Source organism: Ascaphus truei, chromosome 4 (assembly GCF_040206685.1).
Source record: "Ascaphus truei isolate aAscTru1 chromosome 4, aAscTru1.hap1, whole genome shotgun sequence".
Lineage (NCBI taxonomy): Eukaryota > Metazoa > Chordata > Amphibia > Anura > Ascaphidae > Ascaphus > Ascaphus truei.
Window position 1 is genome coordinate 66,740,015 of NC_134486.1, and position 22,595 is coordinate 66,762,609.

The 22,595-nt window shown below is 51.2% G+C and overlaps 2 protein-coding genes across 5 annotated transcripts in view; one reads left to right on the forward strand and one right to left on the reverse strand.

The window, feature by feature from the left end:
• The window catches only part of MTIF2 (mitochondrial translational initiation factor 2), a 46,204-nt gene extending 35,614 nt beyond the window's left edge, over positions 1 to 10,590 (reverse strand). For 2 of the 4 annotated variants that reach the window (XR_012800915.1, XM_075595969.1), the window contains exon 1: positions 10,527 to 10,590. Coding sequence is in view for 1 of the 4 variants with exons in the window: in XM_075595969.1 (XP_075452084.1) it covers positions 10,527 to 10,573 (47 nt within the window). In the remaining 3 variants the exon portion in view is untranslated. The remainder of the gene's footprint in view (positions 1 to 10,526) is intronic. The other 2 variants (XM_075595970.1, XM_075595968.1) reach the window with 1 other exon arrangement.
• Positions 7,850 to 21,359, forward strand: LOC142492835 (prolyl-tRNA synthetase associated domain-containing protein 1-like). Its single transcript, XM_075595975.1, has 2 exons — positions 7,850 to 8,001; positions 20,869 to 21,359. The coding sequence occupies exons 1-2, from the start codon at positions 7,921 to 7,923 to the stop codon at positions 21,295 to 21,297; spliced, it is 510 nt and encodes a 169-aa protein (XP_075452090.1). The 5' UTR covers positions 7,850 to 7,920; the 3' UTR covers positions 21,298 to 21,359.
• Positions 21,360 to 22,595: the final 1,236 nt, after the last annotated feature.

Consider the following 22,595-nt stretch of genomic DNA (forward strand, 5'->3'; position numbering starts at 1 on the left):
ATACTTACCTCCCTAGGTGGTGCCGGTATCTCTCTGCTGTTTAAATGTCACGCGGACCAATAGGAAACCGCAAGGGATGATGTCACGGCTTCCTATTGGCCCGCAGGACTCGGGACATTTAAACCGCCATTATGTTAGACCAAGCCCAGCTGGAGCTGCTACCGGAACCTCCTTCCGAGGTAAGTATCTTAGGAAGCAAGGGGTCAACGGGGAAATCAACAGGGGTTCAGCTCCGGAGACGCCCAGCTTCAAACCTATTGGGTACGTCTGACGTCACCACCACGTGACGTCGGCTCATCGGAGAGATGTGGGCTTGTATTCCGTCTGGGTGCTTCGTAGACTGCAGTCGTGGGCAGCAACAGCACTCAGACTCCTGGGCCTGCCTATTTTGTTTACTCTGAACATAGTTTGTCCTGTTAAAGGTGTGTTTATGCCAAGGGAGTCAATTATATATGTATATACTTGTGTAGTGGGGGAGCTTATTTAGCCTACCGCTTTGCAGCAATAAATTAGTAGCTGAAGGCAAGGGGCCCTCTAGAATGTCCCTGGGTAGACAACACCCCACTTACCATGTACATGTTTTTGAAGTAGTCACCACGTTGTACACTTTCTCCCTCTGGCTGCTTCAGGCTCTATGGTGCAATTAGCACCGCTCTGTCTGCCCAAGTAGTTAATCCTACAGAGGTAGCATTCTGTGTGCAACACCATATCCAATACCTACTAGTTGCATAGGCTTTGACGCAAGGTATTATTCAAAGCAACACCATATCAATCCAAGACATCAGCCTGTAGGCAGTATACACATTATCCCAGGGCAACAATACGTCTAGTAACGCCTATATATAACACTGTATTACTTGTACTCCAACCCCACCTCTTCGGTTCTTTTAATTGATTTTATTTAGCCTTTTGTCTTGTTTTTGTGGTTCCTCAAACAGCTTAATTTTAAGTTACTCTAAAGATTATATTTTAATTGGGGTGTCTTTCTCTGTGCCACACTATATGGATTCTTTTCTTTCTCAGTCTGCTATTAAACAAACAATAACAAAAAAGAAGTGTCTCCAGGAGTGCTGCTTTCTACATAAGCTCCATTGTAGAACCTGTGCGGCAACAGGAGACCTGATTCAAGTAATGGAAAAAAAGAGAAGATATTGTGAATGGCTTTTAAAAAATGTATATACAAAAGATGAAAACGCAACACTTTGCCTCCCAATTTTAACCTGAAAGAAATATTAATAAGTGCACGAGGGTGCTTCCATGTGAACCTAATAATTGCAAACAAACAACTATTTAATTGCATGTTATTGCGAAGAAAGGTAGGTGGGAAAGACCACGGGACAGTTCCGTAGAAGGGTATTAGAACATGTCAATTTAGAGAAGAATTTCCATGAAATGTAGGCAATATCTTTATATATGCAGTCAAGACACATTCGACTTGCATGAATAGTAATCACAGGTTTGATTCTTTTATACAAATTCACATTTTATTCAGAACTCAACCCCACCAGAAAATCCAATGATGACTGAATTTACAAATGAACAGATGCTCAATCCCTATGTGCAGTTTATTAATCACACATAATTAGAAATGAGCGAATCCTGTATTAATCCATAATATTCCTGGAGCTCAATGCATGGTGGTTAATTAATAATATGTACAGCATATATATATATATATATATATATATATATATATATATATATATATGTGTGTGTGTGTGTGTGTGTGTGTGTGTGTGTGTGTGTAACCTGCCTTTGGAATTATGCGGGCCTGAAAGGGTTAACCGTGTGGGCTCACACAGGGTAACGTTTCTCTCCTTAGCATGGTATTGGCTGAATTGGCAAGGCCTAAGTCTTGCACACTTCTGCCTGGTGACGATTACATTATTGTAAGATATATATATATAGTGAAGGAGAAGGTGCTGGAACTCAGGTTCTTGGAGGAGTTCTAGTGGAGGAGCCTCCCTGTGAATAGTGCAAATATGTTTAGTGTGTAAAATAGGGTTCATAAGAATTGCTCCATACTACTCTCTTGTTGTTTCACATGGAGGAAGTCTATGCCTAGATGGGTTTTCTCAAGCCGCAGCCCTGAGGCATAGTAGAATCAACCAAACCGAATGGTCCATGGCTAACTCCAGCACCAAAGGCCACAGGGTGGCATTCAGCACCCGAGATGGGGATACTGATTACAGCTAGAGTGTAGTACAAGGCCCGGTAGGGGCCCACTGGAGATGGAGCGCTATCGATGCTACACAGCAGAGGAACCGTTTAGGTAACCCATCATGAGCCAAGCTGTAGTATCACCCTAGCGGGCTGAGGGTGGGGCAGCTACAGAAGCGCATACAGACAGTACAAACTGTGAATATACCAGCGACTGTATATTTATACATAATGAAGTGTATGTTGTGACTAAGCACTTATCAATGCCGGTCAATAAAGCTCCTGTTTATATGAATAAAGTTCCGGGCGCCCATCATTGCTTTACCAACTCCCAGCCTGCATGAACCCTGCACCCTGACAACGTAACGCAGTCTGAGCAAGCCCTGTAAATAGACACTCGATGTAAACTCCTTAGGAGCTGGGCAGGGAGGGTTATTTATATGTAAAAACAAAGAAAAGCAGCATGCACCCCCCGTGTGAGTAAATGGCTTTCCAAATTGTACTCCATGGGCAGTCTGCACCCTCCAGTCTTTTTCATGGGGACTGCCTGAGAGTGCCAACAGGCACATATAAATACTTGAATGTTGCTAGGTAAACCCCAAAACGGAACTAGGCAAAAGGTTTGTCCATCAGAGGTACTGTGCAAAAATAGCCTCCGATATAAACAATTGTATATAGTCAATAATACTAAAATACAACATGTATAGAACACATTATTAAAACTACTAAAAAAATAAAAATAAAGCATTAATAAAAAAAAAGGTAAAAATAAATGCAATTACTTACAACATGAAAGAATACATGTATACTGTTTTGAAGAGATTATCAAGTAGAATCTCCTCAATGGTGGATACAGGAAAACAGTATGAAAACAGGACATTAACTACACCTATCACTCTTACTAAAGTGCTAGTATCCAAACATTCATTAAATCCCAGAGGAGCCAGAGAACCTAATTGAAATATTTATAAAGTTTATTTCTTACAATGAATTTTAAATCTATCTCTGCCTAACAACGACTGAGGAATGTGTTCCGATTCCATAACACAAACATTTGGGACTTATTTTCTTTGTTTTTTATATCCTTTTGATTTGCATTTGGTATATCTAACAAAAAGCTGTCCAAGTCTCCACCATCTTTGGAATTGGTCCTAGAAAGGATTGTTTTCGCCTTATATTACAGCGGACTTTCATTTAGATCCTTATATCAGTGGTATTGTTCATATATATTTGAATTATCATATATTAGTTAGTGCTATTTTTTTTCCTTTTTAAAAACAAAATCATAGATGTACTGTATCTTGAATATAATGAAATTTTCATGACATCTATTAAATAGACCAAACATGCAAACGCTTTTTAAAAGTAGCAACTAAATAGTAATTTCCCCTCCTCGGACATATTAGATCCAAGAATCTCAAAAACAAAGGAGTGTATTAACCTGAATAAGTGCTTTGAAGTTTTAATATTAATTGTTCACCATTTTGAATCGCCTGCGTCACATTTGTTTTTAATACATTTAAAACTCTAAGGCCTAGATCCACGAAAGGGTGCTAAACTAGCACGCCTCAGCTCCCATTCATATAAGCTTAGCATTCTTTCATGGATCTGGGCCTAAGTGAGTCAGTCCTAAGTGCTTTTCTGGTGTTGTGTACACAGTTCCTAAAAAGAGTGTTTTCAGGATTCCAACGTGTTAATTATTTACAGTAAAATACCACAGTAGTTACTGTACAGCCAGTCACTTAAATAATCATAATAATGTGTTAATGAACTTCATGGTACGTGTATAGAATTTCTGCAGAATGGATTTTTTACTCCAAACAAATTCACCATACTGTACCTACACAATTAGTATACTTCGTAGAAAGTGGAAAACATGACCATCCCATATTGTGTTCATTATTCTAATAGAATATAAATGTAATTCCTATACAATAGGCACATAATGTTATGGGTAAATTAGTAAAATGATGGATCCCAGACAGGTTTGGCTAAAGTCTTAAGATAAGACCCAGCCCAGACCCACTAAACTCTGAAGTTGTTTAGATCGTTTTCACTAAAATTATTAGGTCACTTCTGTTTTTTGGCCACTTTTAACTACACAGTAGCTAATACATAGCACATATAGTGTTTTTTTACATTTTAACCCATTTAGGCAGTATATGTCACGCACCCCATGCCTTTAGCCTACAGTATTTTGTTTTCTCTCTATGCAGAGGTGTAAATGCATGAAACAGTATTTATTTATTTAATGTTTTACCAGGAAGTAATACCTCTCGTTTTCAAGTATGTCCTGGGCACAGAGTTATAAAAATACATGGTTACATTAAAATAGCAGGGTTATACAGTCAATTCACAGACATTTCATGGACAGATAGAGTTGGAAAATTGGGTACATGGGGATAAAGGGCTTGTGAGTTAGTTTCAGATTGAAATAGAGCAGCTTTAACATCACCAAACGGCTCACACCCTTTGGCTGCCCTTCAGCTGTGCCAAAGGCTGTCCTCCTTTGGGGCAATGCAGATGTACACTGGGGTGGTTGATTTTCAATGCAGCTGTGAATACAAAGTTCTTTGTGTCCTCTTGGCTCATTAACATTTTCAGTGGGTTGGATTGACGTGCAGAGGGGAGCAGCTCTTGGGGAGCCCCGTCAGGCTTTCCGCTTTGGGGCAACGCAGATGTACAATAATATTGTAATATAATAATAATAGTATAATATTGGTAGTGTAGTATTAATACGATTATTCTGAGCCCTTACGGGAATCTTGCTGGGTCTTTCTTACGTGACTCGGTACCTGGTGCCTGATTGGAAACTGCCACTTCCAAACAGATTGCTGAGGAATATTAGCGCCAATCCGCGGTTAGAGCTGATCCGCTGGCACCCAGTAGCCCTCTTTTCTGAGGCTCTCTATAGAGTGTTGTATTCCGTTTTATTACTTATTCAGGACTCCCTTCTTTCGGGGATCCTGACATAACGGGTACTGTCCTTATCAACAACATAATAAACAGGGGGGCCTGGTCTATTCTAGTACTTTATAAACATTACTTATTTACTCTCCCCGAGGCTCCCCTCCTCATGTCTTCATGGAACCTAACCTTCTAGAATAGTCCCTCCTCAAATATCCATGCATGACATCTGGATCCCCATAGCAAGGGCCTAGCATACAACAATCATGTTAGTAACCCTTTAGGAGGGGGTTACATAATCATATGAAAAAATATTCAGGTCCCCTTAGGCAAAGTTCAAATAGACTTAAGAGTCCAAAATATTCCATAATGCCTACATACGAATCTTGTGTTTTATTCGTTAACAATCAGAGAATACACACAATGTTTCAGGTCCAACGATGGACCTTTCGTCACCTGGGATGGTCCAGAGAGGAACCTGAAACATTGTGTGTATTCTCTGATTGTTCACTAATAAAACACAAAATTCGTAAGTAGAGCGTTATGGAATATTTTTGACTTTTAAGTCTATTTCAATGTTGCCTAAGGGGAGCTGAACAGTTGCAGTATGCTGTCTGAAGTGCCTGGAGTGATGATGGAGCTCAGGGGACTTGAATAAATAAAGTCTGAGTACGTATTTCCTATCAAATCCGAATGTCATTTTGGTGTGTGGCACAGCTTACGGGGTGCCTCACCTATACAGAAGTTCAGGTAGGTTTTCTGTTACTTAATGTGTTGATATTTTTCTCATTTGATAACATAAAAAACCTTTATTGTTTCCTGCAGGTAGGTTCAACTGCACCATGACTGCAAGCGGGGTCACGGTGTGTTGTTTTAGGGCATCCAAAAACTATATGAAAACAGCATCGCAATTTTGAACACCATTTGCAAAATATGAACAGATTAGCCTTTTTTGAAGTGAAACTTCCTTAGTGGCACCTCATTCGTGATGGGGCAAAAAAGAATTGTGGAGACAAAAATGAAACGGATGTGACGTCAGTGCTGGCAGTTGAGGCCGGGCTGTGTTCTAGCTCAGCCCGACCCCAACACTGACATCACACCCGCTCCACAAATCAGATGCGGCGGCGATAGCCGCCGGCGCGGCTCCTAATCACCCCCCCCCCCCCGAGCCCCACACCCCCCCCCCGAGCCCCACCCCCCCACACACCGTGACATATGCGGCGGCAATAGCCGCCGCTCCTAACGGCCGCTGCCATGCCGCGCAGCCTCTCTCCTCCCTACCTCCGCTTTCCTGCTGACATGCAGCGGCGGCTGTCACGTAAGGTGTGTTAAGGGGTATTTAATTCCCCTCATCCGGCACGGGCTCTGTGGTGCTGCCCGCCGTGGAGTACGCTGCTCCGTGGTGGGATAGCTGAGGCCGAGGCTCCACCCCCTGCCCTGTCACTCCTGCTTTGGTAACGGGACCACGTGTCGCCGGGGGGGCTGGGAGTCCGCAGCTCCGTGTCCGAAGATCAGCCTGGGGTAGTGGGAGTCGGGAGGAGGGGGGTAGTGGGAGTCGGGAGGAGGGGGGTAACTGGACCACGTGTCGCCGGGGGGGGGGGGGGGCTGGGAGTCCGCAGCTCCGCCTGGGGTAGTGAGAGGCGGGAGGAGGGGGGTAACGGGACCACGTGTCGCGGGGGGGGGGGGGCGGCTGGGAGTCCGCAGCTCCGCCTGGGGTAGTGGGAGGGGGGGAGGAGGAGGGGTGGGGGGCACAACACAGAGAGACATTCACACAACACAGAGAGAGAGACACACACTGACTGACACACACACACACTGACTGACTGTCACTGACTGACACTGACTGACACACACACACACACTGACTGACACACTCACACACTGACTCACACTCACACACTCACACACTGACTCACACACGCGCACACACACACTGACTGACACACGCGCACACACACTGACTGACTGACACACGCGCACACACTGACTGACACACGCGCACACACACACACTGACTGACACACGCGCACACACACACACTGACTGACACGCACACACACACACACACACACTGACTGGCACACACGCTGACTGACACGCGCACACACGCTGACTGACACACATGCACACACTGACTGACACACATGCACACACTGACTGACACACACGCACATACATACTCACTGACTGACACACATACACACACTGAGTGACACACACGCACATACATACTCACTGACTGACACATACACTGACTGACACGTGTGCCGAGCACGCGCGTTATAAGTCAATTTCTGCGACAAAAGTCAAAGAAGTTTCACTTACTATGCGCGTGCACAGCACACACAGCTTTTTTTTTTTTTTAAATGTTAACTCTGCCGGAGGGGCCAACGATGCATTGCAAAATGGGTTAAGGCTCTCTGGCAGGCAAAGGGTTAAACTGGTGTTTCACAAATGGTGACATTTTCTTTCCAGTTTCCACCCCTTCGTACTTCATAACGGGTAATGATTGCTGTAAAGAGTGCCAGCCTGCTCAGCTTGTAAGGGGTTACATTCAATATTTCATTAACACATTCCCAATAAATACAACTGCCTGCCTGCCAGAGACCAGTTCCTCATACCCTGGTGCTATTTGGAAGGCACAGGACTGAGACAGGTACAGTCAGTTATTGCATTTGGACTTTATGGTAATACAAATTAGACCAGCACTCTGCAAGTGTTTTTCAAAGTGCAATATTGTTAACATTTTAATAAAGCTTCGTTTAGAGTGGAAAAAAAAAAAAAAAAAAGCTGTCTGCCTTCGTGTCCCCCTTGTCCGCAGCAGAGGCTGGGAGACAGCAGCGCAGTGACAGCATGACCGGGGGGTTGCGGGAGGATCTGCAGCGTTACCTGCAGGAATTGGGCATCCAGCCCGTGTGTGTGGAGCACCCTGAGGTGGGTCCCGAGCTTAGTGCTCACACATTAGTATCACGGGGACTGCGGGGTGTAAGCAGGAAGCGCGTCTGATTTACAGTTGTCAGTGCGGATCCTTTTGCAAATAGATAGTCCTAGTGCAGTGTGCATGGTGTGCTGCTTCCCAGTGCTCTGTTATGTGTGCTATTTCCTGACTGCCATTGTTGCAGGCAGCCTCCTACCTTCTCATGTTAGTGTCTTAATGCAATATACTGTATCTGCTTGTTCTCCTGCCCACCATACCCAGAGCTGTAACCGGCTTACTCCTTTCCCCTGCTATTTCCAGCACCATCAAGTTTTTTGAAGTGAAACTTCCTTAGTGGCACCTCATTCGTGATGGGGCAAAAAAGAATTGTGGAGACAGAAATGAAACGGATGTGACGTCAGTGCTGGCAGTTGAGGCCGGGCTGTGTTCTAGCTCAGCCCGACCCCAACACTGACATCACACCCACAAATCAGATGCCGCCGCCGGCGCGGCTCCTAATCACCCCCCCCCCCGAGCCCCACACCCCCCCCCCCCGAGCCCCACCCCCCCACACACCGTGACATATGCGGCGGCATTAGCCGCCGCTCCTAACGGCCGCTGCCATGCCGCGCAGCCTCTCTCCACCCTACCTCCGCTTTCCTGCTGACATGCAGCGGCGGCTGTCACGTAAGGTGTGTTAAGGGGTATTTAATTCCCCTCATCCGGCACGGGCTCTGTGGTGCTGCCCGCCGTGGAGTACGCTGCTCCGTGGTGGGATAGCTGAGGCCGAGGCTCCACCCCCTGCCCTGTCACTCCTGCTTTGGTAACGGGAGGAGGGGGGTAACAGGACCACGTGTCGCCGGGGGGGCTGGGAGTCCGCAGCTCCGTGTCCGAAGATCAGCCTGGGGTAGTGGGAGTCGGGAGGAGGGGGGTAGTGGGAGTCGGGAGGAGGGGGGTAGTGGGAGTCGGGAGGAGGGGGGTAACTGGACCACGTGTCGCCGGGGGGGGGGGGGGGGGCTGGGAGTCCGCAGCTCCGCCTGGGGTAGTGAGAGGCGGGAGGAGGGGGGTAACGGGACCACGTGTCGCGGGGGGGGGGCGGCTGGGAGTCCGCAGCTCCGCCTGGGGTAGTGGGAGGGGGGGAGGAGGAGGGGTGGGGGGCACAACACAGAGAGACATTCACACAACACAGAGAGAGAGACACACACTGACTGACACACACACACACACTGACTGACTGACTGACACTGACTGACACACACACACACACACTGACTGACACACTCACACACTGACTCACACTCACACACTGACTCACACTCACACACTGACTCACACTCACACACTGACTCACACACGCGCACACACACACTGACTGACACACGCGCACACACACTGACTGACACACATGCGCACACACACTGACTGACTGACACACGCGCACACACTGACTGACTGACACACGCGCACACACACACACTGACTGACACACGCGCACACACACTGACTGACACACGTGCACACACACACACTGACTGACACGCACACACACACACACACACTGACTGGCACACACGCTGACTGACACGCGCACACACGCTGACTGACACACATGCACACACTGACTGACACACATGCACACACTGACTGACACACACGCACATACATACTCACTGACTGACACACATACACACACTGAGTGACACACACGCACATACATACTCACTGACTGACACATACACTGACTGACACGTGTGCCGAGCACGCGCGTTATAAGTCAATTTCTGCGACAAAAGTCAAAGAAGTTTCACTTACTATGCGCGTGCACAGCACACACAGCTTTTTTCTTTACATTGTGATCAGTTTGTTTAGTTTCCCGGCATCTTGGAGCTTCTGTTTCCAATTGCAAGTACTGTCCCATAATGCTCAGACCTCCTATAGTCAGGGCCCAGTCTCGCTCCTTGTCAGGCGAGCAGGAGAGGAGAGCAGGCAAGAGGGGTGCAGGGGGAAAACTTTGTGCACCCCTGTGGGAGCTGGACAGTTTCCTCCACACTGGCTGCATTACCCAGCAGCAGCCAATCAAGAGGTGGTGTCGAGCCTGGGGTGTGTGGCCGAGCATGGGCAGTAGGTGTGTGTATAAGGCTAAGGCCCCGGTAACTGAGCTGCAATGCGCACCCGCGAGATTGGCGGCGCGTGCAGCCGATTCCCTGGCGTGCCGTATCGCTCGTCGCGAGTCCTGCTCTCAATTCTATTGAGAGCAACTCTCGCCCGAGCGCTGTGGCCCCCCCTCGCAGCGGGCCCGGCGCCATTGAGGGGAGGGCTCTCGTCCGTGCTGCGGACGCTGTAGTAGGCAGCGGGGTCAAGGCCTAAGGTCGTGATTATACCAGAAATCGCCCGTGCCGCCTCCTGTAGAACAGCCATGTGCAAACTGGGGGGCGCCAGAATAACTGCGGGGGGTCCGGGGTTTAGAGGCCCCATGAGCTTCCTGAAGGCACTTAAATTAAGTGCTGGGGAAGCGGCGAAGGCCTCTGTAAACCTCACTTACCTTGACTCCGCGGGCTTCTTACACGCATCGCCATGGCAACGCGGCATGAAATGACACCGCGAGGCCATGTGACGTCACGTTGCCTTCTGAGCAAAGGTAAGGGGGGGGGGGGGACACAGGGAAAAAAGTTTGTGCTCCCCTGCTGTAGAGACACCAAGTGGCGGAAAAACAAGTGTTATACGTCCCTGAAAACTGCTTATACCAAATTCAACTGTCCCCGCTCGCTACTGCAAAGCAGGAGACAGGCAGATTTGTTTTCAAGCAGCGACAGCCAGGTCACATGATGCAGCCGTCCAATCAAAGTGAAGTTCAGAAGTTCAGTGCACCAATCATGTTCCTTCAAAATCTAACCAATGAAAATCCTAGAGAACATTTACCTCAGGATTTCATACAAAATACAGTTTTCCTTTATTGAAAAGCCATATATACCTTGAACCTACACATGGAAGAATATAGCTAATTGACTGGACTCAATTAATTATTTAAAAATATAAAGTAATTAATTACATTAATTATTTTATTAATAATTAATCACTATTATGGACAAATCTTCAATGGAAGGCGTTGTGATAAAGGAAGTGACATCTGAGTGTCTCCCCTGCAGTCGCTTGCTAAATCTCTTGTGCGTGTGCACATGTAGCTCTGCAGCGTCGCTACTTATGAAGCCGCAGGAGAGCGCTGCTGCACTGAAGCTCTTGGTATAATCACAACCGTAATATGTATTTTTCTGAGGCTGAGTCCCCGGTGGTCACGACGGCGCGCGCTACAGTGCGCGCTCCGCACAGCCCTCTGGGGCAGGCCCCAGTGGCTGTGTGTGGGCGCGCAAAGCGCTGTGACGCGTATGCTGGCAGGGAAGACAACAATTTTGTCTTCGCGTGCCATGACACAGTCACGTGGCCGCGTGCAGCCAATGGCAGGGCAGATATGCCACGTCATGGCAGCGCCCCGCCCCCGTGCTCTCCCTAGATCTCCCCTACAGACCGCCAATCGAGGCTGTAGTCTCTGCACGCATGCAGGAGGAAGGACTGGGGCCATAGCCTAAGGATGTCTGCACATCCCTCTGAAGAAACAGGAATAGCCGTGCACAGCTACAAAAATAAGGATGGGCTGGGAGCAAAAAAGTCTAAAAAAAAAAAAAAAAAAAGTTTATTAGCGCGTTGAATTAAACGATAAAGCGCTACCCAGCACGAAACGCGTTAGAGACTTTCTTGGTCCTCAGTTTTTTACTCCATGTGCTAATAAAGATTTTTTTTATAGACTTTTTTGCTCTCCAGCCCATCCTTATTTTTGTAGCTGTTCACCGACACGTCTGTTCTTAGTTTCGCTTTACCTCCTTAGCAGGGAGAACCTGCCCTTAGCGGCTATCCATCTATGAGTCCTCTCTTCAGTCAAGTTACCCGGGACTATTGTCAGGTTGTTCATGTGGTGTTTTAACTAGGCGGGTGTTCGCGGCGGCAGGGCGAGATCTCGGAGACTCCGTTGGTCTCCGTGGTCCCGTTCAGGGTCACATACAGTAGGTGTATGTGACCCTCTATTTTCCTTTTTTTTGATGAACATTCTATTTTTTTTTATTCCACATCTATTAGATTACAGCGCTGTGGATCTTGTTGGGCACCGACTCGGGGTGCACTCCCTCTGTGATGGGCTGAACAGCCTGTCGCTCTCCCAGGGACAGCCAATGAGACTGCACATTGGCTGTGGAGTTCAAATTGGAGGTGAAAAATACAAGAACTGGACTTTGCAGGAATTTCCTTTCCTATTGTCTGACTTGGCTGCACTTATTGTATTTATTATAATTTCCTGTACAGCAAGGAGGAGGAGGAGACAGTGCAGTGTGCACAGAGAGAAGCAGACACAGTAAAGCAGGGAGTGCAGAGAGAGGGGAAGTCAGAGTGCAAAGAGGAGCAGGAGAGAGTAAGGCTAAGGCCCCGCTCCCAGAGTCAGCGCACCCGCACTGCTGACAGGCGGTGCGCTGAGATACACAGACCGCGATATGCGGTCTGTAGGGAGCGGGAGCCGGAGCGGGAGGTGGGCGGTTTGACAGGGAGGGGGGGCGTGGCTTGAGCGGAGGGACCCGCTACTCTCCCCCCCTCCCTCCACGGACTGCAGGAGGGACCCGCTACTCTCCCCCCCCCTCCCTCCACGGACTGCAGGAGGGACCCGCTACTCTCCCCCCCCCTCCCTCCACGGACTGCAGGAGGGACCCGCTACTCTCCCCCCCCCCCCCTCCCTCCACGGACTGCAGGAGGGACCCGCTACTCTCCCCCCCCTCCCTCCACGGACTGCAGGAGGGACCCGCTACTCTCCCCCCTCTCCCTCCACGGACTGCAGGAGGGACCCGCTACTCTCCCCCCCCCTCCCTCCACGGACTGCAGGAGGGACCCGCTACTCTCCCCCCCCCCCCCCCCCCCTCCCTCCCTCCACAGACTCGGGCTGGAGCACTCATACATACACACACACAGGCAGGCAGGCAGGCACTCACGCACTCATACACACACACGCGCGCACACACATGCAGGCACTCACGCACTCACACACACACACAGACAGAGGCAGGCACTCAGGCACACACATACACATACACACACACACGCACACACACAGACAGGCACGCACGCACTCAGACACACACACAGACAGGCACGCACCTGCTTTCACTCCACACTCCTCCCCGCTCCTGGAAGCCTCTCCTCCTCCCGAAGCCTCCCCTCCCCATTGGCTCACAGCCACACCACGTGACGCGTCAACGCTAGGAAACACCATTCTCTTGTGTCTCCTAGCGGCTGACGCGCCACAGCGTGTAGTCAGCTGTGCCGCCAGGGGGGACCGGGACTGGCTCGCGAGGATTCCCCTGCTGGTGGGGAACTCGCGACATGGCCGCCCGCGCCAACGAGCGCAGCGGGACCGAGGCCTAAGATGGGGAAGAGGGGAGAAGAGACAGCAAGGCATTGAAGGGAGGGGTGAAACAAAGAGTAATGTTTAATTAATAACCGTTCAGATCTCCTAGATCGACGTGTGTTATGCCGGGTACAGCTAGTTTGTATGTGCTACATGATTTGCATTGTTGCCGAGTCAGTGTAAGTAATGTAATATACTTCTACCCCAACAATGCTGAAAACAAAATAGTACCCACAACAAACTTTGTATTTGCAGACTTTAGCCTTTTGAGTGTTATGTGGTAACTTTATTTTTTCATGGTAACAGACACAGTCCATTTGTAAACAACTCTTTCAGGCCCCAGTGTTACATTATTGTAATCTTACACCCCATTCAACTTTGCTGGATTTCTGATATCAATGTGATATTTCTTACATTATCTTAGTAAACAACTTAGGGCTTAGTATCTTACTAATATAGCACATAATATGTACAATATTGTAATATGTACATAATAATACTGATGTAGTACCTTACTAATGTAAGGATTGTCACGGGGGACCAGGACTTTTAACCCATTTATATTTTTCCGGGATCATTCACTAGGCAAAACAAGGTGGTGAAATAAAATGAGGTTTATTCAGGTAAAACCGCGCACACATAATGAAATACAAAATACAGACAGAATACACACTTACTGGGGGGTCTGGGGCTGAAAACTAGCCTCAACTAGGTGCAGGGTGCCTGCTTCAGCAAAGGCTTACCCTGTCTGTTCCACGTCACTGGAACAAGTAACATTATTCCTCAGAACTTGTCCTCAGTTAGACTTCCCTGGCACCTCAATGCCTTGTGCTTTGTTATTGCGAACAAAACACCTGGGAGAACCTGTCGGCGCGTCAATGGACCCAGTTCCAAGGTTGCCTGTAAGTCGAAGTCTGAGAGAGAGCTCTGATTGGGGCAGTTCCTTACATAGACTTCGGTGTCCCATGTCTAACATGGAACAGGGACTAGCGGCCAATCAGAGCGGGGGCTCCTCTCGATGCTGATGTCAGAGGAGGGGGCGTGCCAAGCCAGCTTGTAAAACCGGTTGGGCGGGGAATATGAATTAGCAAATGGGAAACGCGCCCATAAGCAGCAACTTCCCCCAGCTAATTCATATACCACCCGCTGGGCAGGCCCCACCTGGTCTGGCAGTTACTAAGGGGCCCCAGTGGTGCGCCCCCTGTTCTTTGGTCCTCCTTTGAACTTCAATGTCTATGCAGACATCCTGGCACCTATGTAAATGCCCAGGCTGACTGCATATACATTTATACATCTACTATATATTTGTGAAAGCACTGTATGTCTGCGTCCCTAGCGGCAATCTCATTGGTCCCTTGGCCCGCCCTCCCCCGCACACCTCTCATTGGCCTGAGGCGGAGTGACGGGCCAAAGGACACATCACACACACACACACACACACACACACACACACTATTATTACCCCTTCAGCGCCCCCCCCCCACCCACCCAGTGTCAGCGGCCGTGCGAGACCCCCCCCTATATCTCCCACCTCTCCCCCCCACACATATACATGCCCCCCCCTCCCCGGCGCTACAACTCACCCCTTCCCCGGCGGGGGAACAGCCAGTGGCCAGGCAGGCTGCCTCGCGGCGCCGAGTACCCAAGATGGTGGCGCCCGGGACACAGCGGGGGAGCGAGTGCCCGGGACACAGCGGGGGAGCGGCCACAACAGGCTGCCTCCCGCCTCAGATCCACGTGGGACCTGCCGGACGGGTGAGTGAGCGGCCTTCACCTCCCTTCCACCCGCCTTCACCCCCCCTCCATACCCCCCTTCACCTCCCCTCCACCCCCCCCCCCCCCGGTGTCAGTGTCTCCCCAATATCCCCCCCCCCCCCCCGGCGCCGCTACAGTCAGCGGGGGAGCGAGCGAGCGCCCGGGACACAGCGGGGGAGCGGCCACAACACGCTGCCTCCCGCCTCAGATCCACGTGGGAGCTGCCGGAGGGGTGAGGGAGCGGCCTTCACCTACCCTCACCCACCCCTCACCCCCGTTCACCTCACCTCACCCACCCCTCACCCCCGTTCACCTCCCCTCACCCCCTTTCACCTCCCCTCACCCCCTTTCACCTCTCCTCACTCCACTTCTCCTCCCTTCCACCCCCCTCACCTCCCCTCCACCTCCCCATTTACCTCCCCCCCTTCACCTCCCCTCCACCCCCCCTTCACCTCCCCTCCACCCCCCCCCTCTTCCCCTCCACCCCCCCCCTCTTCCCCTCCACCCCCCCCCCCCCTCTTCACCTCCACTCCACCCCACTCTTCACCTCCCCATTCACCTCCCCCCCCTTCACCTCCCCTCCACCCCCCCCTTCACCTCCCCTCCACCCCCTCCCCTCCACCCCCCCCTCTTCACCTCCCTTCCACCCCCCCCTTCACCTCCCTTCCACCCCCCCTTCACCTCCCCTCCACCCCCCCACCCTTCGTCTCCCCTCCGCCCCCCCTTCGCCTCCCCCACCCCTTCCCACCGCCTCCCCCCCTTCCCACCGCCTCCCCCCCCTTCCCACCGCCTCCCCTCCCTTCCCACCGCCTCCCCTCCACCTTCCCACCGCCTCCCCCCCCTTCCCACCGCCTCCCCCCCCTTCCCACCGCCCCCCCCCTTCCCACCGCCTCCCCCCCCTTCCCACCGCCTCCCCTCCACCTTCCCACCGCCTCCCCCCCCTTCCCACCGCCTCCCCCCCCTTCCCACCACCTCCCCCCCCTTCCCACCGCCTCCCCCCCCTTCCCACCGCCTCCCCCCCCCCCTTCCCACCGCTTCCCACGCCTCCCCTCCCCCTTCCCACCGCCTCCCCCCCCTTCCCACCTCCTTCCCACCCCCCCTTCCCACCGCCTCCCAGCCCCTCTTCCCACCGCCTCCCAGCCCCTCTTCCCACCGCCTCCCCCCACCCCTTCCCACCGCCTCCCCCCCCCTTCCCACCGCCTCCCACCCCCTTCCCACCGCCTCCCCCCCCCTTCCCACCGCCCCCCCCCCTTCCCACCGCCCCCCCCCCTTCCCACCGCCTCCCCCCCCTTCCCACCGCCTCCCCCCCTTCCCACCGCCTCCCCTCCCCCTTCCCACCGCCTCCCCTCCCCCCTTCCCACCGCCGCCCCTTCCCACCGCCGCCCCTTCCCACCGCCTCCCCTCCCCCCTTCCCACCGCCTCCCCTCCCCCCTTCCCACCGCCTCCCCTCCCCCTTCCCACCGCCTCCCCTCCCCCTTCCCACCGCCTCCCCTCCCCCCTTCCCACCGCCCCCCCCTCCCCCCTTCCCACCGCCCCCCCCCTCCCCCCTTCCCACCGCCCCCCCCCTCCCCCCTTCCCACCGCCCCCCCCCCTCCCCCCTTCCCACCACCCCCCCCTTCCCACCGCCTCCCCCCCCTTCCCACCGCCTCCCAGCCCCCCTTCCCACCGCCTCCCCCCACCGCCTCCCCCCCCTTCCCACCGCCTTCCCCCCCTTCCCACCGCCTCCCCCCCCCTTCCCACCGCCTCCCCCCCCTTCCCACCGCCTCCCCCCCCTTCCCACCGCCTCCCCCCCCTTCCCACCGCCTCCCCTCCCCCTTCCCACCGCCTCCCCTCCCCCCTTCCCACCGCCTTTCCCCCTTCCCACCGCCTCCCCCACCCTTCCCACCGCCTCCCCCCCCTTCCCACCGCCTCCCAGCCCCCCTTCCCACCGCCTCCCCCCACCGCCTCCCCCCCCTTCCCACCGCCTTCCCCCCCTTCCCACCGCCTCCCCCCCTTCCCACCGCCTCCCCTCCCCCTTCCCACCGCCTCCCCTCCCCCTTCCCACCGCCTCCCCTCCCCCTTCCCACCGCCTTTCCCCCTTCCCCCCCTTCCCACCGCCTCCTAGCCCCCCTTCCCGCCGCCTCCCCCCCTTCCCACCGCCTCCCCCCCCTTCCCACCGCCTTTCCCCCCTTCCCACCGCCTTTCCCCCTTCCCCCCCTTCCCACCGCCTCCCCCACCCTTCCCACCGCCTCCCCCCCCTTCCCACCGCCTCCCAGCCCCCCTTCCCACCGCCTCCCCCCCCTTCCCACCGCCTCCCCCCCCCTTCCCACCGCCTCCCCTCCCCCTTCCACCCACCTTCCCCCTCCTCCCCTTTCCCCTCCTCCCCCTTCCCACCACATCCCCCCTTCTCCCCCTTCCCACCACCTCCCCCCTTCTCCCCCTCCGCTCCCACCCCCTCCCCTCCACCCCTTTTCCCCCTCCACCCCTTTTTCCCCTCCACCCCTTTCCCCTCCCACCCCCTCCCACACTTCCACCCCTTCCCCCCTCTCCTCTAACCCTTCCCCCCCTCCTCTAACCCTTCCCCCCTCTAACCCTTCCCCCCCTCTAACCCTTCCCCCCTCCTCCACCCCTTGCCCCCCTCCTCCACCCCTTGCCCCCCTCCTCCACCCCTTGCCCCCCTCCACCACTCCCTCCTCCCCTTCCCGCCGCCCTTCGCCTTCCTGCCCGCCTTACCGCCTCCCCACCCCCCGCCTCTGCCTTTCACCTGCCCTTACTCCGGCCGCCTCTGCCTTTCACCCACCGCCTCACAGCCGCTGCACGCACTCAACAGACACCCGCCACACTCGACACATACCTGCCGCCACACACACCTGCTGCCTCCCGCCCCTACACACCGACATCACTGACCATCTGCCTCACACCCTAGCAGGACCCCCACTCACAGACAGCACTCACAACCCACGCGCCACCCGCCGCCTCACACCCTAGCAGGACCCCCACTCACAGACAGCACTCACAACCCACACGCCACCCGCCGCCTCACACCCTAGCAGGACCCCCACTCACAGACAGCACTCACAACCCACGCGCCACCCGCCGACTCACACCCTAGCAGGACCCCCACTCACAGACAGCACTCACAACCCACGCGCCACCCACCGCCTCACACCCTAGCAGGACCCACACTCACAGACAGCACTCACAACCCACGCACCACCCGCCGCCTCACACCCTAGCAGGACCCCCACTCGCAGACAGCACTCACAACCCACGCGCCACCTGCCGCCTCACACACGCTCACACCCTAGCAGGACACACGCCTCACATTTTTACATCACTTATGGCACCAAAATATACATTGTACTGTGGTGTGGTTACAATAAACCATTTTTATACAACGTCGTATTACATTTTATTCCATCTTTCTTTTCAATATTATTATCCAACCTTTCCAACAAATAGTCACCTATTGTTCCACCATTTATAAATAATACTACCTATTACGCATTTACATCCCGGGCAACGCCGGGTCTCTCAGCTAGTACATTATAAAACATACTTTAATAAAGTATAGACCTTGGGGAACCCTATACCCGTGAGGGAAATGGATCTGGGATACCTGGGTTTGAAAACCAAGATTCTGGGGGACACTGGAGAGACCCGATGTAATTCACCCCATGTACCCATGAATCATACCTGCACGTTGGGGAGAATTACTGGACCTCCGCTAACTTTGTCCCCCGAACTCCTACAAACAAAAGGAATATAGTTTGACCCAGATATCCCACATAAAACTTACACTCCCGAAGTTTCATGTTTCTGGGACAAGGGGAACAGGTAAAGCCCACAAACACGTCAGGTTTTTGCTATACTCTACATGGGACTTCCATAACCCTCCCCATCTTCATCTACAGACGGGTACCCACAAATCATACACAATTTGCGGGTAACATAACAGTACTACCAGCGACTCCGGTCAGCAACATTTAATAATACACTTTTTAACCCGAGTTGCTCCCCAATATCCACCCTTACACTCCCGTTCCCAAAGACCCTGGCCTGCAACTATTTCCTAACAGGGATCCGATCTACACCCGGCATGTATACAGGAGAATACATTAGGGCGCGCAACTAGACCCAAGAGCTGACACTTCAGCACTTGACATACGGTTTCTAGAGGCAGCTAATGAAGGCCGGTTACTCCCTACCGTCACAAGGATACATTGTAGCTGCTGAGTTACACTGACTGAAGGATTGATTGAAACCCGAAAGAGCAGCCATGTTAGGCACACAATAAGCTCTCGCTCAGAACGCGATGCGACGTGCTGGCGCACGTTCCCCACTCTCTCGCTGTGTTCTGTGGGAGTTTTCAAACAGAAAACGACCCCCGGCGGCAAAGTACAGCGGCTGCAACTCAAGCTTTCAACTGAAGTTGGAATTTCAAGCGGCAGCCGCGTCACGTGTACTTCTCCAGCCAATCACAAACACCTTTTTTTTAAAGTTACGCCCCCCAATCGCGTCATTCTGCCTGCTCGGGATGTTCACACGTCGTGTAGCAGGCCATGTTAGAGACGAGCTCTGTATCTGTGCTCAGAGAAAATGCACGTATCACTTAGTCCAGTAATAAATCCAATAATTCATATCGCTTTCCTCACCAATACAGGCAATAATCCTATAGTGACTTGCTGGCAGATGCAGTCAAATAATACTCCTATAATGGGGAGGTGTAAGGGAAATACAACATAGGTTGGCCACACTGCCCAAAATAAATGAACAGTGGGCCCCCAGGCTAGTAATCCCAAGCATGATAACACTCCCCTGGAGCTAGACTAGATAACATCCATGGAAGAAAAATAATAGTGTACTCACACTTGGCAATGTTGCCAGAAGTCCTGTGTTTAGCGTGCAACTGCAAGAGAGATACTGAAGGGTGTATCCCTGGAGGGGACGTGCAGGCAGTGCACTGCTTGGAGGTGCATATAGAAAAAAAGATGTGACGGTGGCTGGATCAGGTGCAATAAAAATAAGCTTCTTTACATCGTGTAGTAGCCTGTTTGATCGAGGCCTAAGGATTTTGACAGATTTGATAACAGGAGCAGCAAACGATTGCCAGTTTAGGTAAGAATGTAGAATTATACATGGTCACATGACTACTTCCTGCTTTTACAGACAAAAAAAGGTTGTAAACCACTGGCCTACTCTAGGCACTACAGTGAGAAAAATAAATGCATGGATTATTTTAGTGCTATTAGAGGGAGATTTATCAAGGAAAAATTGGAGAAAAACGTGTAAAAATAAATAAATAAATAATTTTCGTCTTCCACCTTTTTGCATCAATGTACTTTGCTCCAATTTTAGCCCAGTTTGCAATTCTAGGAGTGTCTGTAGCACATATTGCAATGGGGTGTATCAAATTGTGAGCCCATGTTGCTCTATTCTTGTATTTGCACCATAAAAATCGTTTGGACATAGATGGCGTCTCTCCTTACCTCGCCATCTCCAACTGATGTAAGAATCCTGACTGATAAGCTAACAGTGCCAAAGCCAGAAAGAGCCAAAACACCCCTTTCTTTATGCTGATAGTTCTTTATGCTGATCTTCATTGCCCCGTTGGTGGTGTGCATTTTGCCTGTGACAAAGCCCAAAGGGTTTGCATGTATTTCTAAAAGACAAATGTTTCTTTTTTGAGTAATTCATTCTTGTTTTGAAGGTTTTCACAGTTGAAGAAATGATGCCTCACACCCAGCACTTGAAAGGAGCGCACAGTAAAAACCTTTTTTTAAAAGACAAGAAGAAGGGGGGCTTCTGGCTTCTGAGTGTCCTCCACGACCGAGAAGTGAATCTGAAAGACCTTGCCAAGAAGCTGAACCTTGGGAGCGGAAACCTCCGGTTTGCAGATGAAGCGGCGATGCTGGAGAAACTGAAAGTGGGCAAGGGCTGTGCTACGCCACTAGCCTTGTTCTGTGACAAAGGAGAGGTGACGTTTGTACTGGATGCCAAGTTTTTGGAAGGCGGCCATGAACGGGTTTATTTCCATCCAATGACAAACTCTGCCACCATGGGTCTAACACCAGATGAATTTCTTACCTTTGTGAAGAAAACGGGACATGACCCTATAATAATGCATTTTGATGACTAAATCCAGTTACACATTGTAATAGACTAATAAATAACAATGTTGTAAGTTAAAGGAACAATTAATTTGGAGGCTTTTTGTCTGCATGTACTGTAACTGAGGAGGCTTTTTAGGCAAATAAAGAAAATGCTGATCCTTTATTTTGGCCATCACATCGGCTCAGAACATGGACTAGCTGATGTGGGCAACACGAGGTTGATTTAATAATCTCTTGTGGTGCAATAGAGAACGTATCTGGGTTATAAAATGTCATTTTTTTCATTGTGATATGGGGATTCCGGTTCTAGGTTTTAACTGAAGAACACAGACTGATCATGTTGCACTTCTGGTTAAAACATATACAAACGGATAAAGAAGCATACTTTTCTACGGAATTAGACCCTCTGTAGCAGCTGAGCCACAGATAGGACACACAAGCAACACAAGGGTAGTTCAGAAACAGAAATAAAAAGTAAAACGATAAACACCAAATTTAATTGCCACAATTTTGTGCCGTTATTAACAGTGATGAACACAGATTTTTTTTTAAATTAAAATAAACAAAACCATAACCCCTAGTGATAGATCACATCTGCCTCGTGCAGCCATTGCTAAGACTCCCGTCACAAACTGGGCCTGCTGCCCTAGTTTTTGATCTCCCCATCAATGTTTTGAATTAAATATAGATGCCAGGATTAAAACGGATGTATTGAATGACTTTTTATGCTGTCAGCTATGTGCTGAAGCAGGGACTGAATGAGCCACCTCTGCTGAAGCTATGCTGAAAACCTGACCTGTTGGGGTGGCTTGAGGACTGGAGTTAAGCACCCCTGACCGAACACAATACAATTTTCAGGTAACTTTGATCAGTTCCTGTTTAATCAAATATGCCTCTTAAAAAAAAAAAAAAACCCCGATTTATCTAGTCTTAAAAAAACAGCACTTGATTAAATGATCATATTAATGACAATATATGAGCAACAACCTACCCTGATTTCCTCCCCCCCCCCCCCTGTTTCCAACTGTTAGACTAATGCAGCACGAAACAGGTCAAGCAAAATGGATTGGAAGTTAACAGTTTTAGGTGAGGAGTTACAAAGTCTGTTCTAATGGATATGGAGGACATCCTGCACTTTACTCTTTTACAGGATAGAAGATGGACATCTAGGGAGTTACTTACTAAAGCCGGACAGTTGAAAAGAAGGTCAAGACCAATGCAAAAAACCGTATTGATCAAAGGAATTCAAGTGAAAGCATCTTTGCTGAATGTGGTGCACTGGTTTTGCCTCAGTGTTGCACGCTGGCGACCTTTAGTAAATTAC